The sequence below is a fragment of the Cynocephalus volans genome, chromosome 8, assembly GCF_027409185.1.
Source record: "Cynocephalus volans isolate mCynVol1 chromosome 8, mCynVol1.pri, whole genome shotgun sequence".
NCBI lineage: Eukaryota > Metazoa > Chordata > Mammalia > Dermoptera > Cynocephalidae > Cynocephalus > Cynocephalus volans.
The window spans coordinates 52,889,499-52,906,746 of record NC_084467.1 but is presented as its reverse complement, the minus strand read 5'-3'; the positions used below and the strand labels follow the sequence as shown (position 1 = coordinate 52,906,746).

The 17,248-nt window shown below is 38.7% G+C and overlaps 1 protein-coding gene across 4 annotated transcripts in view; it reads right to left on the bottom strand.

Annotated features, from left to right (window-relative positions):
* Window positions 1-17,248, bottom strand: part of PATJ (PATJ crumbs cell polarity complex component) — a 369,539-nt gene that overhangs the window by 70,753 nt on the left and 281,538 nt on the right. For all 4 annotated transcript variants that reach the window (XM_063103640.1, XM_063103641.1, XM_063103642.1 and 1 more), the window contains one exon: window positions 787-861. In XM_063103640.1, the coding sequence (XP_062959710.1) occupies window positions 787-861 (75 nt within the window). The remainder of the gene's footprint in view (window positions 1-786; window positions 862-17,248) is intronic.

The following is a 17,248-nucleotide window of genomic DNA, read 5'->3' as shown; positions in this document are numbered from 1 at the left end:
TGGCCAGGATGGGAACCGAATCCTTGACCTTTGTATTACAAGGCTGCGCTCTAACCAACGGAGCTAACTGCACAGCCCTCAAAGGCATTTTCTTTGGCAGTGTTCAAAATACATTTCCCATAAGCTCTGGTAATCTACAACTCCTTAAACATAAAAGTAGTTAATATAGGGCCAGCCAGTTAACTCTGTTGGTTAGAGAATGGTTCTGATAATACCGAGGTTCAGGGTTTGATCCCTGTACTGGCCAGCCACCAAAAAAAAACTTAATATAGGAATAATGTAAATTTTAGTGATAGAAAAGTATAAACTAGTACACAGAAATGATAATCAGGACTTAAAAAAATAAGGAAAAAGTCAACGGCAACAAAAGTACAAAAATTTGACAGACAAAAGTTATAGTTTTTTAAGAGAAGTGAAATTTAAAATGTAAGGAATACTAATGTTACAGTATTAATATTTTTATAGAACTACAGATTCTCCCACTTGAAATTTTTATTTATGCCATTGTGTAAGACATGGTGCTCTCAGAATTTAAGGGAAGGGTGTTTTCACCCTTTTAAACACCTACTAAGGTTATCAGTACAGGGAGATAAAGGATATTTCCACACACCTTGCACATAATTGGTGAAACGGTTGTGGATTAATTTCAGGTTGCAAGACACACCATAACCTCCCGTCAAGTAATGAAGGATTTGATCTCACTGCAATCACCTCCTTGTCTTTTGGAAACCACTATCTAATGCACACCACCCCAGTAGAGCAAAACCTAAAGTACAAGTTACGTACGTTGTCAGTCGGGTACTCCAGTGTGTTCTGCTGATCTGCCACCACACCTTGACCAGCCACCTGGGGTGTGTCCTCCTGAAACGTAAAAGATACAACTAGTTAGCAGTATCATAGGGCTCAACTGCACTTTTCCACTTTAGCAATTAAGCACCTGGCTTTGGTCTGCTACAAAAATGACCAAGACACCAGGCATAAAAGTTCAATTTAACCATGTGAATTCTCAGAAATGAACACAGGCTTGTCATTTTCAAATACTTTCAGATCTGTCAGGCTTTAGACCTATCAGATATCCTTTGAAGGTCATTTCAGCCATAGTTTTTTCTTCTTCTGTCATATCGGTCTCCCTATATAAAAATCCTTTCAGGGTTCAAATCCTGATATGAGGATTTTTTCCCCTTGAGATGTTTGATTAGAGGCAAAAGCACATCTACTGAAGATAATGTAAGAAACAAAGCTAAGTTAGTCCTGAACCCCATGGAGGAGTACAAAGTACAGACCTGGAGAGAAGTGAACTACCCAAACACATGGGAAACTGATGTGCAGCTAAAAGGCATTTTATTAATTGAAATAAATGATGACACCAATATACTGACCAGAATGTATGTCTCCCTCCTACCATACCATCCTTTTTTTTTTTTTTTTTAATAGGCAAATTTACAGGGGAAATTATCATCTGATGTTTACTTTAAGGTATGAACTCCTGCAATTGGGCATGGACAAGGCAGAACATGGAGAGAGACTGATTTGGATAGGAGAAAGGATGGGTTTCCTCTGTCCCTTGGTAAATGTCTGAAAGACACCCAGGTGGCAAGGTCTAGTACTCAGGGCAGGTAGGTAAGCTAATTGGGAAATGAAGAGAGGGATGACATATAATGGAGTGTTAGCACTTTGGGATCCTAGTTTCTCATCTTAAATGTTCTGCAAACCAAAGTGGGCTGTTTGACCTCTTCATACCTCAATTTACTTACCTGTAAAATGGAAAAAAAATGAATAGTTATACTACAGGGATGTGGAAAGGATTAAATGAAGCAATACATGAAAGCACTTGGCATGGCAGCTGGCAAATATGTAACAAAGAAGTTAACGATGATAGTAAATGGAATTGACACAATAGTCCCGCTTCCCCAACTGTACTACAGGGCTGGATGACTCAGAATGATGACCTGGACAGGACACTTTCTCCTTTGCGGAATGCTGGAGTAACTAACTGTCTGCCATCTACCACCCCAGGTTTCTTTTCTGGGCATATTTACACACCCTTTCTTCAACAGGCTTCCATCAGACTTGTAACAATACAATAGATAATGATCAGGTTATGCCCAGCTGTTCATTATTATTATTAGATTAGGTTACAATCTTATTCTGTGTCATCAATTCCCTATTGGTTTACAACGTGAGAGATCTAACCCCAGCATGTTATATCTTGAGACTGAAAAGCCTAGTTCCCCTAGATGGTTGTGACTGCACTTAGCTGTCTACTTTCTTATTTTCTAGGTCCAGACTTATCTCACTCATTCAGATTCTCTTTAATTTCCCCCTTATCGGAGAAAGATCCTAGAACTGCCCCACCCCCTTTATAAAATTTTGCTCCTAGACACATTATATGATATAAAAGGAATTCAAAAGTTACCTCATCCCATAATTCTTCCCTGAGCCCCTGGGTGGTACCCCTTCCACAGCATGACGGATTTATTTTATCACTATTTTTGCAACATTATATTGTATTTTTTATGTATTTGTCTCCCATATACTAATGTGGTCAACTTTTGTCTTTTTTGTTTCTTCAACATATGGCAGAATAGATTATGAGCTTTATAAATGGTTAGTGCTGAATAAATCAAAGTTTGGGAACTTAAATGCACCTGGGTGGATTTCAGAGCCAGCCATGAAAGGAACGACGCATAATTAAAGTGACTCTGTGGCCTCAGCTATAAACGATTACAGTTGAAAAGAGAGAAAAAATACATGGAAAGGTCAATAAAGATCTTGGGAATTTTTAGAATAAGAATTCTAAACTGCCTTATAAACAGAAACCATTGGTATTATTCCTTCTAGTGTGGATCCAGTGGCCTTACCTGGAGCAAAAAAATCCTTCCATTTGAAAACGATACTGCAGATCTGCCATTCTACCTTGGTTTAAACCTTGATGAACTAGCAGTGGGACAAAGGAGCTGACTTCTCTAGCTACGAACTTCTCTAGCTACAAATTAAAAAACCCAATTTGCATATCACATAGAGGAACTACTAATTTAATTCTTCATCATCACTGGCACTTGTAAATAAAAAGAAAGTGCTCTGGAATAGCAGCCAGAAAATCTAGGTTCAGATTGGTTCCTCTACTTACTAGTAGAAGTGATTGTAAACCTTCATTTTTTGAAACAATAAGAATTTGATTACAGCTACCTGAATAAGGGGTTGCAAGCAAATTTGAATTCAACACATGCTTACTGAGCATCTACTATGTCCCAGCAGTGAAAAAGACTAACAGAGGAGCTCTTGCACTTGCCACATTCACATATCTGGTGAGATAGATATTAAAGAAATAATTACATAAATGATGAATTACAACTGAATAATATATGTGTGGAGGTGTGTGGCAGGTAGCAGGTGCCTGAGTTTCCTTACCATTCTCTTATCTTTTCCTCAAAAAGGTAGAAGGATGAGATGAGGAAATCAGACTTCTGAAAAGCATCTGGCCTAACACATTGTCTCATTTCTTATACTGGTTATCCTTAAACCTCTGGGCAAGGGACGAGGCTGGTACATGATGATGATGATGATGACAATGATGGCTAAAACTTACTGAGAACTGATTATGTGCCAGTTACTGAGCTGGGCATGGTACACATTTGTTGATGTACACAATAGACCTATGTATTAGGTACTATTATCATCCTCATTTAGAGTTCAGATAACTGAGGTACAGAAAGTCTAAATTATTTGCCCAGCCAGAACCTAACTGAGACACATCTTGCTCCACAGTCCTTGCTCTTAACCAAGGAGTAGACCTCAAGGGAAAGGGAAAGTACTATTTATGTCCTCAACACACACAAGATTCTTAGCCTCAACATTAGTGATCCTATTTTTAGATTCAACATTTGGTCAGAAAAAGTTGTGACTGCTTGTTTTGAACCTGGACGGAAAACAAAATTCAGGGCACTAGCCATTTCACTGATCTTGGGTCACTTTCCTTTGTGTTTTGTGTTTAAACATGAATTTAGAATTTGCTAATCTCCCAACTACTGCACCAAAGGAACTCTTAATGCCTTCAAAGCTAAGGTTTGGGGACATGCTAAGATATTGACTTTGTACAGCAGACCACTAAATAAGAAGACTGAGGAAGCACTGTGGAGAGATCATCTCATCTCATAAAGCAAACTGATACAACACATTCTGTCTGCATCATGTTATAATCCTCAGAACAGTACTTTGAGCTCCTGAAAGAAAATGCTTTGTGCTCAGAGAAATTGCTCTGATCAAGGGAAGGAGCTTCCGAGAGCGGGGCATAAAAGGCACCACTGGGAATATCCTATATAATAGATAAAAATGGGAGAGGTATCCAGACTACAATCCCCAAAGCAGGCTTACTGCTATCCCAAAGCTGGTAGTCAAAATACCCTCTCTGGCCACAGTAATTGGTTCAAAGGCAGATACCTGAACAAAGCAAGTACACCCTGTGGTTGTTCCAAAGTGGAGCCAAGGGAAGTCAGCCCCTTCCTGGCAGAGAGGCTTACGAGCTTTCGACAGCTTGCTTGTACCATGCTGAGGAAGCAAACCTGCAGCACCAGGTCTCTGGTTCCAACTGTCCCTGAGGATGTCAGTCAACCCCACCCTTCTTGCAGTTATGTGAAAAACAAACAAACCTGTAGCCTTTCAATAAATTTCCCCTTTTGTCTAAGTAAGGTCAAACTTGCAACCAAGAGATTCCCAATTACAACAGGGTGGAGCTTGTCTCTCCCAGAAAAGACCTCAGAAAAGACCTTTAAGGACAACAAAGATAAATGCCTCCAGGTGTCAGGCAGGAAGGTGGCCAACTGGAGAGGAAAGAAGTGAACTGAGTCCAAGACAACCAACTAGATGGGGCATGCTCAGCCTAAAAGTATTAGAATTCCACAATTTTAAAAACAAGCCTGTCAGACAAACAACAAACATACACAAATGTCTACTGCTGATTTGGGTCCTTGGGCTGCCACTCTGCAGTCTTTGAATACATTAGAAAATGATCATCTTTGCCTAATTCCTACTCATCTAACCACTTGGATTAAGTGAAATAACATTAGCAGAAGCTCCCAGAACACGCTACCTTGTCCTTCAATAATACTTTTTAACACTAAGAATTTCTTAGGTAAAGCTGGATTCAAACACTAGCTCTGACATTTATTAGTTGAATGTTTCGGTGCCTCAGTTTCCCTGTCTATCAAATGGGGATAATATGTATCAATTGATAAAATGTATCAAGTATGAATTGATACACTTATGATGCCTTTTGGAGCACATAGAAATGCTATGAGAGCATTAGCTGCCGTTATTCTCAGCAGCTCTGAAGCTCTTGTGTCTTGCTCCTTGCCATATGCAGTGTGGTTAGCATGTACAAGCCTTCAACATGAACTTATCTAATTTCTGAAAGAGATGGTGGATTTACAGTTCCCTTTGAAGGATAACATAATCAGCACAGGTTTTACATTATCGGATCTCAAAATTACATAAGCAAATAAGGCTTCCCCATTAAGAGAAAACTTCTCAGACTCACAGCACAGTGTCTGAGCAGCACTTCTTTCCAAAAACCTGTGGGGTTCAGAACAGAGGGCACGATTAAGAGAGTCTGAGTTCTGGGCTCTGAACAGTCATGCCATCTTACTTCTCCAGGACCTTAGTGCTAGTAATCACAACTGTTAAGATTACTTTCTCAATGTAAAAAAAACTGTTAAGATTACTTTCTCAATGTAAAAAAAAAATCTGATGAGCAAACAATCCCTTCAGGGCAAGCTAAAATTCAAGTTGAAAAACATGTCTCCACAGCCCAGCAGTTAAAGTGGTTGTGAGTGAGTGTAAGCTAGCAAATGTCAAAGATGTGAATTTGTGTTAAAAAATGTGTACCTACATTTCTGCTGTCTTTGAGATTATAAGGTGAGTTTCCCTGTTACCCTTACGTCTCTGTATTATCATCATTCACCATGCAGAGTGGAAGAGAATAGAAAAAAAAAGCCAAAAGCTTTTCTCCTGAGACTTTCATGAAGGAAGCAGACCTGACTGTACATCTACCATCTTTTTTGTGACCAGGAATGAGAAATTTATCATGCAGGCAAATCTCAAGTGGTTTTCAGAAATACAACGTATAAAGAACAATGAGCTGTGAAAAATGCCACATATTTGAATGTGCTTGAACTCTGCCATCGGCAATTTGCATACTGTCACGAGAAGCCAGTGCTAACTCAGCCCCTCCTGCTCCTTACAGGGAATTCCTAGAGTCTTGCTACAGGTGCAGTTTTCATATTGGATCTGAAACAGAAAATAAGCTTTGCACAGTGACATCTGCTCCCAATAGCCAAACCAGAAATCCAGCAGTTCTTGATGGAGAGCAAATTGGGGGTAAAAATGGATTTTAAGCACACAGTTCAGGACCTTGTTTTAAAAATGAGCAGAAAATTGCACCTGGGAGTTCCAGCCTGAAATAAGGCCTAACAAGACTTAGAAACACATTTTAAACTATTTTTCCAACCATGGTTAGAACTTTTAAAAAAACTTAGGAATAATTTTTAATCAAGCACAGTAGTCAAAATTGATAAAATTGAACCTGTATCAGAAATCACATGGCATTCTCTTAGAAGTCAAAATTCTAAACTGAACTAATTATGTTCTTGCACAAATCTGTTTTTTCTTTTAAAAAAAAAAATTAAATTGAAGACAATGTCAACCTCCCACATATCCAGGTTTAAAACTACACAGCTTTTACTAATCTCTCTTGCTTGCTTTCATCTAATCACTTGCAGAGTACTGCTGTCTATGGACACAACATGAAGCCAAACAGATTTTTCTCAGAGACCAGAAAGTTTTCAAAAGAACTTTGTGGATACAGAACTACCTTTTTTTGTTTGTTTTTTGGCCAAATAATTAAGACCAAAGAAATATTAGGTCAGAGCATATGGATTTGCCACTTTATAAGTTGGGAAATGGTTAAGTGTTAGTGATTTCAGAGAGTTCAACCTATTAACTACTACTAATAGGCTAACTACTACTGTATATTATTAACAAAATGTCATATAGGAAGAGCCATTTTAACACTAATATTTAGGTAGGACACAGCCTAAATTAAAGAGCAGTCCTTTAAATTGAAAAGATTTAGCTTTATGACTCTGTATATGGTTATTATTTCTCATATTTCCCACAGATCCATCTGGGTCTCATAACTACTTTAGTGTTATCTGGATAGAGGAGAGAGCTTGGACTTTAGAGTATCACGGTGGTTCATATTCTGGTTTTTCTACTTGTAGATTATGTACTACCTGAAAAACTGACTTCTCTAAACTTCAGCTTTTTTCTGGGTTACTACCAACCATCTCTTCAAAAAGCATTATGGCTCATGCTGCCTTTCATGAAAGTCAGTGAGTCAAACCATAAGGCTTCAAATCCTTACCATGGCACTTACTGGCTCTAAGTCTTTGGGCAAATGAATTAGCTTCTGGAATACTCAGGTCCCTCATGTACAAAATGAAGATAATAATAATGCTTTCATTATGGAGACAATGGAGAGGGGGATAATACATTCTCCTCAGTTCCTACCAAATGAGTGCTAATAACTGGTAGATGGTATTACTGTTGTTGTTATTACTGCTTCTGTCAAGATAAATGAGATAATATCTTAAAGTGCCTACAATAGTGACAGGTACCTACTGAGTAGGCATTCCATCACGTGTGTCATCTTTCTCCACTAATCTGCTCTTCTTCCTCTGTTTGTTTCCTCAGTTAATAGCATTAAGCATCCGGCCAGTCAGCTGCCCATTCTTGCCTCCTTCTCCTCCTCCAACTTTGACATCCATCTAATCAAGGCCCATCAATTCTACCTCCTGTACCTACTGAAAATCTGTCCAGATTTCTCTGTCCTCACTGAAAGATCTCTGGTTTACGTCACAATAACTTTCATCTCAGTTATTCTAATAGCTTTTTAACTCTCTCTGACTTCCGTATTGACATTTTCTAACTGATTCTTCACCATGCACTCAGAAGCACCTATTCTAAAGGCTAATTCCATCATTACAATTCCTCTCTCCTGGCCCTGCATGTCTCCAGTACTAGACCAGGAACGCAGACTTGGTATCCACTGGTGATGGTGATAAGGAAATAGGCTGGGGTAAGAGAAAGGTAGAAAGGTTGGAACTGAAATAAACTGGAAGTACATAATTAAAGGGGCAGCTTGGAATGCTGGTCGCTTTTCAATAGAAAATGGAAACCAGGATTTTTATGTAAAATCCCCTGATTTATAAAACTCAGCTCGAACAGCTTAAGAACATTGGGTAGGCTAAATGAAACACATCTGTGGGCTGGATCTGACTCCTGACAACCAGATTGTGACCTCTGTATTGGACTGAATGCAGCATGTCTCCTGGACATGAAGTTGTCTTATTTACCTTTATATTCCTCAAACATGATACATTGCAGGTTCTAAGAAAATGTGTACTGAATAACGACAGTCTGGCACAGCTAAATTTCATATAGGCAAAAGCTGGTATCAATGATACCTACCACCTAATCAGCCCTTATTGCATGCCAAGCGCTATGCTAAGAGTTTCATATATAAAATCATACTTGACCCTCACAAAGAAGTGAGCATCATCCTCTCCCATTTTTGGATGAAAAAAGATGGACAGAAAGGATAAGCCACTTTCCCAAGTCAGAGCTAATCAGAGGCAGAGGCAGGATCTAAGTTTGTTCAGACTGCAGATCCCATGATTTGTATCTGACATGCCAACCTGTTTCATCTGGGAAAGCAAGTACTACCAGTCCATTTGGAGCTGGAAAATTAATAATAATTTTTCAATGAGTGTGTTGGAAAATTTTGTATAGATCAAGCATATCAAGGTAGAAAGTAAAAAGTGCTCCTAAAATGTTGGTATTCTAGCTGGTGGGGACTCTGAAATGGTAAAGTGCACTGTCAGCTACAGTGTGAATTTCCATGTCACAGCTGATTTAGGTTAGTGATAATTCCAGAAACAACTCATGCTACCCCATAAATTCTAAAGTCTCTGCAAAGAAACTACAGGTTCAATGCCACCCGGAGCTGACTGGAATACTCTCATTCCTCTACTTTTGCCCTAAGGGTCAGAAATCATATTTCACAATGAAATATAATTTACAATAGTAAAAACAAATACCACCAACAGTTTGAAAAATCAAAACACTTTGAAAAATTTTGAAAAATCTAAAATGTTATTGAGGCTTCTGTACATGAACCAGGTCTGTAATGACAAGTGTCCTTTGACACAAAGACTTCGCTGTTGCTGTGCAGCTTTACAACTGGGGAAAGAAGCTGGCACATCTGTTCTGGGCATTTCTAGCAGGGTTATTTTGGCTGTCGGCCAAACTCTGGGATAATGCTTGTTCTGAAGACCCGGATGGTGTAACAGTTGCTTTTTAAAGAGCTCTAAAGCTGCATTCAGAGGAAAGCTTTAAAGAACACATACAGAAAGTTTGCATACTGGGGGCAAGAAAGATAAATTCTTTTACAGGTAACTCTCTGTGAAACCTACCCAGAAAACACATACATTGCCTTACTGAAGAGTCAAGCGCATTTATATGATTTTTGCAAAGACAAAACATGAGAATATATACTGTTGCCACCATCTCTTGTGGAGTGCCATTACTACAATGAATTCCCAACTAGTCAGCATCCCCTCTGGCCCTGTCTACTCTGACCACCACACTGCAGTCACCCCTCCAGCCTTCCACGGCTTCCCCTGCTGTCAGCACAGAGCACACCTCCTCAGCATGGCCTGGCTCCTACTGACCACTCCAGCTTCGCTTCCATCTCACCAGTTCTGGCAACCGTGAACTTTTGTTTCACTGGAATCCCTGAAGCTCTAAAGTTGCCTAAAACCCTCCTTTGTTTCTTTGCCTCATTCTCAATTATAGCCAGTTTCTCCTTCAAATCTCAGCTCAACTGTTCCCAGGTGACCCTCCCTGACAAGGTCAAATCCTCTACTATGTGCTCTCTTAGCACCAAGCACATCTAGTTCTTAGCTTTGATCAAAGTCGAGATTTCAATCTATTTGTGACCTTATTTGAATAATATCTCTCGCCATGAAGACTGTGAGCAACACAACAGACTGTCTGTTTACTTTCAGTAGCATCTTCCCAGGATCTAACTTAGGGCATAGTAACAAGCAGAAAGCAAGAATTTATAAGATAAAGTTAGGCTTTAATTTTGATGGACAAACAAATTGGGCTTTTCTTTTTTTTACTAGAGTGCAGATTACTGAACACTTGCAAAATATTCCAAAATGTGGAGAGACTATGTGAGGTGACCTCAGTCTTTCTGATTTGATTTCAGTTTGTGGATTATCTATATTCTTTCTTCCCTTCCTCCTGGGTGATTTGTTTTTTTAACATCTTTATTGAGACATAATTAACATACTATAAAATTCACCCATCTATAGTGTACAACCCTATAGTTTTATAATATTGAGAGTTGTGCAAACATCATCACAATTTAAGTTTAAAACATTTTCATAACCTCAGAAAGAAACCCCATACCTCATTCCCTTCCCAGCCACAGGCAACCACTAATTTAATTTCTGTCTGTATAGATTTGCCTATTTTGGAAATTACATATAAATAGAATCATACAATATGTGGTTGTAGCATCATGTATCAGTACTTCATTATTTTTTATTGCTAAATAATATTCCATTGTATGTATAAACCACATTTTATTTATCCATTCATCACATGATAGACATTTGGGTTGCTTCCACTTTTTTGGCTATTATGAATAATGCTGCTATGAACATTTGTGTATAAGTTTTTGTGTGGATATGTTTTCATTTCTCTTGAGTATATACCTAGGAGTGAAACTTGGTCACACGGTAATAAGTTTAATATTTTAAAGAACTGCAAACTGTTTTCCAAACCATCTGTACCACTTCACATCCCCATCAGCAATGTATGAGAGTTCTAATTCCTCCACATCCGGTCAGTTCCTTTCATTACCTGCCTTTTTTATTATAGCCATCCTCGTGGGCATGAAGTGGCATTTCACTGTGGCTTTGATGTGCATTTCTTTAATGGTAAAGATGTTGAGCATCTTGTCATATGCTTATTGGCCATTTGTATGTTGTCTTTGGAGAAATGCTCATTCAAATCCTTGCCCATTTTTTACTTGGGTTATTTATCTTTTGTTATTTTGTTGTAAGCTAGTTGCTTTTAAATTATTTTACTGACTATTAGTAACTATAACAGCATAGAGAAGGAGATGGACAAGAACAAAATAAAGGCTTTGGCTTTATATCAAAGAAAATTATGGAATTAGACAAGCTTAGAATCCAAAGGCAGTGTGAAGGGCTGACGTTAGCTACTTATAAGAAGAAAGCAGAACTGTCTCTTCCTTTTTCTCTCTCACCCCTTCCTTCCCACCTAACTGCTAAACTTCCAAAGACAGCAGTCTGATGTGGGGACTTGTCCTTGAACATCTGACACCCTTCAAGAAGCTCTGATGATTTTGCACATCACTGAATCTCCTGCATGTAACACTGTGTCTGACACATGAGATACTCAATATTTGTTGTCTGAACAAACAGATCACATGATATTTCTTCTGTTTTAAGAAAGGCTATCTATGTGAACTACGTACTATAGAGAAGATGGACTTTAGAGGCAACGAGAACTGGGTTTGAGTCCTAGCCATGCCGCTTACCAGCAATGGGATCTTAGGAATGAACCTGTCATCTCCTAGTTTCAGTTCCTTATCCGTAAGGTAGGGTTAATAATATGTGCAACACTGGGTTAGATAAGATAATCCAGATTTATTTACCTAGCAGTATAAATAATAATTTCGTTGATATGAAAATGCCTGGCACAGATTAGCTTCTTAAAAAATTTTAGTTTCCTTCATTTTATGAAACGTCTGTCTGATACATCACTTACCAATGTAAAAGGTATAAAAGGTAAATTTCAGCATATTTAACTATCTGTTTATATGCTACAATTTTCTATGTTAGAGTTTAAGATTTAGACAAAGGGGCAGTACAAATAATAAAGTGTAGATCCCAGTGTCTACAATAACAAAGGGTAGATCCCAGTGTGATTTTCTTGCTACTGCCTCTGAGAGGCAGCACTGCATAGTGGTTTAGGGTGCAGCCTCCAATCTGGATCCAGGCTTCACTGGGTAATTTCAGCAACTTATTTAATGTTTCAGTGCCTTAATTCCCTCATCACTTACACGGAGATGACACTGCCACCAGCCTCATAGGATTGTTATGTGAATGAGTTAGCATGTGTTAGGAGCTTAGAATAATGCCCAGCACATACACATTCAATAAATGTTGTCTATTATGACTAACTGTGATGGTTAACTTTAGGTGTCAACTTGACTAGATTAAGGGATACCTAGTTAGCTGGCAAAGCATTATTTCTTGCTGTGTCTGTGGAGTGTTTCAAAAAGAGACTGGCATTTAAATCAGCAGACTGAGTAAGGGAGATCCATCTTCACCCAATGTAGGTGGGCACCATCCAACTGGCAAAGGGCCCAAAAAGAACAGAAAGGCAAAGGAAAGGTGAATTCTCTCTTTTCTGGAACTGGGACACCAAATTCTCCTGCCCTTGGACATCAAAACTCCAGGTTCTCCAGCCTTTGGCCTTGGATAGAGTCATGTTGCTGGTTTCTCTGGTTCTCCAGCTTGTAGAAGGCCTATCGTGGGACTTCTCAGCCTCCATAATCACATGAGCAAATTCCTTTAATAAATCCCCTGTCATATATCTATATATCCTATTGGTCTGACGCTCTGGAGAACCATAATACATCAGCAATTGCATTTTTCCAGGTTGAAAAATTCAGTTCAATTTTCCAATTTATCTTAATCTTCACTCAGAATAACAAATCCTTATATGGCTAACCTTTAATGCTGTAATCAGAATTACATCATTAACATAATTAACAACAACAACTCACTCTTTTCTTTTCTTCTTTTTTTTTTTTTTTAGGATGACTGGTAAGGGTATCTTAACCCTTGACTTGGTGTTGTCAGCACCATGCTCTCCCAAGTGAGCTAACCGGCCATCCCTATATAGGGATCCGAACCCTTGGCCTTGGTGTTATCAGCACCACACTCTCCCAAGTGAGCCATGGGCTGGCCCTTCTTTTGTATTTTTGTTGTTGTTGCTGCTCTTAAACAATGAGTACAGTGTACCTTGGCATGCTTCTACGTACTAATTTATAATTATTAAGTCCTTTAATTCTTACTACAACGCTTTGTTTCTTTTGCCCATTTTACAGATGCAGAAACTGAGGCATAGAGAGGTTAAGTCATTTCCCTATGGTTGTACTGTTAGTAAATGGTAAAAACAGGATTTGAATCCAAGTTGTCTGGCTCCAGTGTTTACACTTTTAATAATTTAGTTATACTGCTTCAAAAGTACATTATATGAACACAAATATTCCAAACATTACAAAAACATAGGTTCATACCCAAAAGATTAAAACACAGATGTTCCCCAACTTATGATGGGGTTAAATCTCAATAAACCCATTGTAAGTTATAAATTTCTTAAGTCCAAAATGCATTTAATACACCTAACTTACCAAACATCATAGCCTAGCCTGCCTTACCTTAAATATGCACAGAACACTTACACTTGCCTATAGTTGGGCAAAATCATCTAACCAAAGTCTATTTTATAATAAAGTATTGAATATATCATGTAATTTGTTGAATACTGCACTGAAAGTTAATAATAGAATGGTTGTATGGGTACTCAAAGTATGGTTTCTACTGACTGTGCTTCATTTTCACACTATCCTAAACTAGAAAAGTCATAAGTTGAACCATTGTAAGTCAGGGACCATCTGTAATTATTTTCAGGATTCGTGAACTTCTATGTCAGCAGGGAGTCATGGACCTTTCAGAATGAGTCCCAGCTTTTCCAAGTTCTAGTTGTGATTTTTCACTGAGCACATTAAGGTCTCATCTATAAATCTTGGATAAATAATTCCTGCCCTACTTTTTATATACCATTATTTTGGAGATAAAATTGAGTAAGATCATGGGCCAACTAGACATCATTTTAGAAAAAATTGATATTAAAAATGTTAAGCTAATGAGATAATAGATGAAACATTGTTTTGAAAATTGCAAAGCTCTGTACAAATAGTTTTTTAAAAGTTCTTTTCCACAGGCTTAAAAAATAGTCTTAACAGGCTCTCACCTAGTCTTCTGAAATAGATTCCAGACACTTTCCTGCCTCCAGTCTCTCACAATTGGAATCTATGTTTCATGAACCATCACCTGATCTACAAACAAGTTATTTTCCCTTTAAAAATATTTTAGAGAAATGCAATACCTTCTGAAGTTATTTTAAACTCCTTGGCTGTGTATCTGGGGGCTACTGAGATATGGACCAATGCCAACCACAACTGAATGGCGGAAATAGCGCTGGAGTAGGCATAGACCCATGGCTTAGCCCTAGCTCTGAAAATAACAAGTAACCTTGGAAAAGTAATTTAACAGCTCTTTGGGGTATAGTTTCTCTCAGGTAGTACCTTCTGTATACATGTATCCATCCAGCTATCAACTGACATTTATTGAGCACTGGGCATAAGAGAAATGAATTAATCTATATTCATAGGTAGAATACAGTCCCTTTGGTTCTGTGGTTCCACTGTTCAAATCCTATTGCCCATTGTCACCCTACAAAAAACCAATCCCTGCTTGATACTCCATAATCCAGACTATTTGATTCATCTGGTAAATCTCCAATTTATGCCAACTTCAGCAGTCAATTGTCTTCTTATCTTTAAAGGTTCACCTTAAAGGCTATCATTCAAAGAAATCTTCTCTAATCCCTGTATGAGATGGTTTCCCTTCTTCCCGTGAACTCCTATAACATTTTTTCTCTCCCTAATACATTTCTACCTGGTGTGATTCTCCAGACACAAATTCTACTATCCTGGCTGATGATAGACAATAAGATTCTTAAGGGCAAGGTCTGTGTTTTTCTCTTGGTCATTCCTGCAGGGTCCAGCACAGTGCCTGATGAGGCATTTGCTCCCACAGGACACAAATAAGAAACTTTCAGAGGGTTAGAACTTACTGTTTCCAACTGTCTTGACATAAACTAAGCATAAAATAGTCAAGACCCATACAGATCACATACTGGCCTCCCACAAGGTACATCCGGCAACAACCCTAGGATGTTGCAGCAATGCAGGGTGGCTTGCCCCTATCTTATAATAGAAACAGTCAAATAATGACTAGTGATGATGAAGTTATTAATATTTTCTTACAAGACAATACTTACATATATATCAGATTGATCCATATGAAATTTTTACTTACAAAAATGGCAATTTCATATAATTCAATCTGATACTTTGCTAACTTGTGAATTATCTGTCCCCGTTCCCCCTCCCACTCTGGAATGAGTCTTATGAGAGAAGGCATTTTTGGACATTTTGTTCACTGTTGTACCTCCAGTGCCTGGAACACAGTAGCATTTGGCAAACATTTGTTGAATGAATGAATGCACTTACTAAGCCACCAACTACTTGCCTTATACTCTTCTATGTGATTTATACTTTACAGCCCATTTGTTTCCTCAAAACATCCTGCTTACTGCCATTCTTCAGATGAAGAAACTGAGGCTTGGTGAGGTCTAGTGACTTGCCCAAGACTACACTCTTAACTTGATGCTCAGCCATTTATATTTATGCTGTGAAAGTTGTCCAAATTTGGGCTATCTTTCCTCTCTCAACTAGACCATGCATAGATTCTATTGGAAAGAGTTACAAAGAAACTGTAGGATACCAAAAAGAGAGGAAGATGGGGAGGTGAAAAAACAAAGAGAAGAAAGAGAGACACGAGTCAGGGGGTTTGCAGAAGCCTGTTATTCTTGGTGAAATGCAGTATGAAACAACATCTAAAAATGACCCTCAGTCCTTCAGGTCTTCTGCCTCTTCAGTTGTCCTGACACTTGTAGCCCATCACTGGTGCTGCTACTTGGGAACCAGGGGTGGATGATGGACAGCTTTTGCCTGCAGCTTACATGTGAGCCTCGTTGGGACTATCAGACTCCTCTAGCAAGCAAGGGAATATTGCCACACTTTTTACCATTTCTTCCTTGGATGTCACTGGGGGCCCCTACTTACAAAATCCTGTTGCTTTAAAAGACTTTTCCCTAACCTATCTGTGGAGACACAGTGTTGAAAAGAACAAGTGAGTTTATTTTCACATGAAGTGGTTTCAGTTCGAAATGTATGTTACTCATTCCCCTTTGGTACAAAGATGCAGTCTATCTTTTGGGAAGGGAACAGTGTAACCTTGGGACACCTTTTTCAAGAACAATTGCCTTAATTTGTTACTCTCACTATTCTCGATACGAGGGGTCTCAGGTTCCATGTAGGGTTTGTCCAAGAGTGGCCTGTTAGAATTTCCACACTTGCTGAAATGTCCTTTCTCTACAGCCTGAAAGAATCAGTTCACTTTCTAGGATATAGAATCTAAGGCAGTGCCAATGTGTATTATATAAAAGTTCAAAGAAGATAAATGGATGATTTCTCAAACTCCCTGAAGTAAAAAGAACAATTCTGGCTGTCATAAAATCAGTCAGACACTCCTAAGTTAATTCTTTGAGATTTGTAAAGCATTTTGAAAAATGGAGGGAAAAAAGCCCAAATTTCTTGCTAGCATCTGTAGTCTGACCCTGGAAGTGCTGGCCTTCAAAACAGAAAGGAGATTGTGAACAAAGGCGTGGGAATCGGACAGAATAGGGATCATACACCTGGTCTGCCACATACTCGCCTGTGTCTTTGGCAAGTTAGTTAACTTCTCTAACTCTGTTTCCTCAAGCATAGGAAAATGAAAGATAAGAAAATGAATGCAGAACAAAGCACAGTCCTGGCATGCAGTACCTGTTCAATAACTATTTGATAACAAAATATCAAACAGGCTTCATAAGGACGGAGTGGCCTCTAAAACTGCCTGTCTTCTGATGCCCTAGCCCCTGGGTGAGTTCAAATATCTTTTACTTCAAATTAATGGGATAAATTTAACATCTCTTCCTGTGCCCCTAGGACTAACTCAGCACAGCTGTGGCCTTATAAAAACCCAGTATTAAACCAGACTGCAAGGACAGGCTGCTTCTTCAGTTCCAGACAGCACAATTCAAGTGTGATGAAAGTAGGGGAGATGCTGTTCTTCGGAGTGAATGGTCACTCACTATGTGGAATAGCTTCTCCTATCTCTAAGATCAAGGTTGC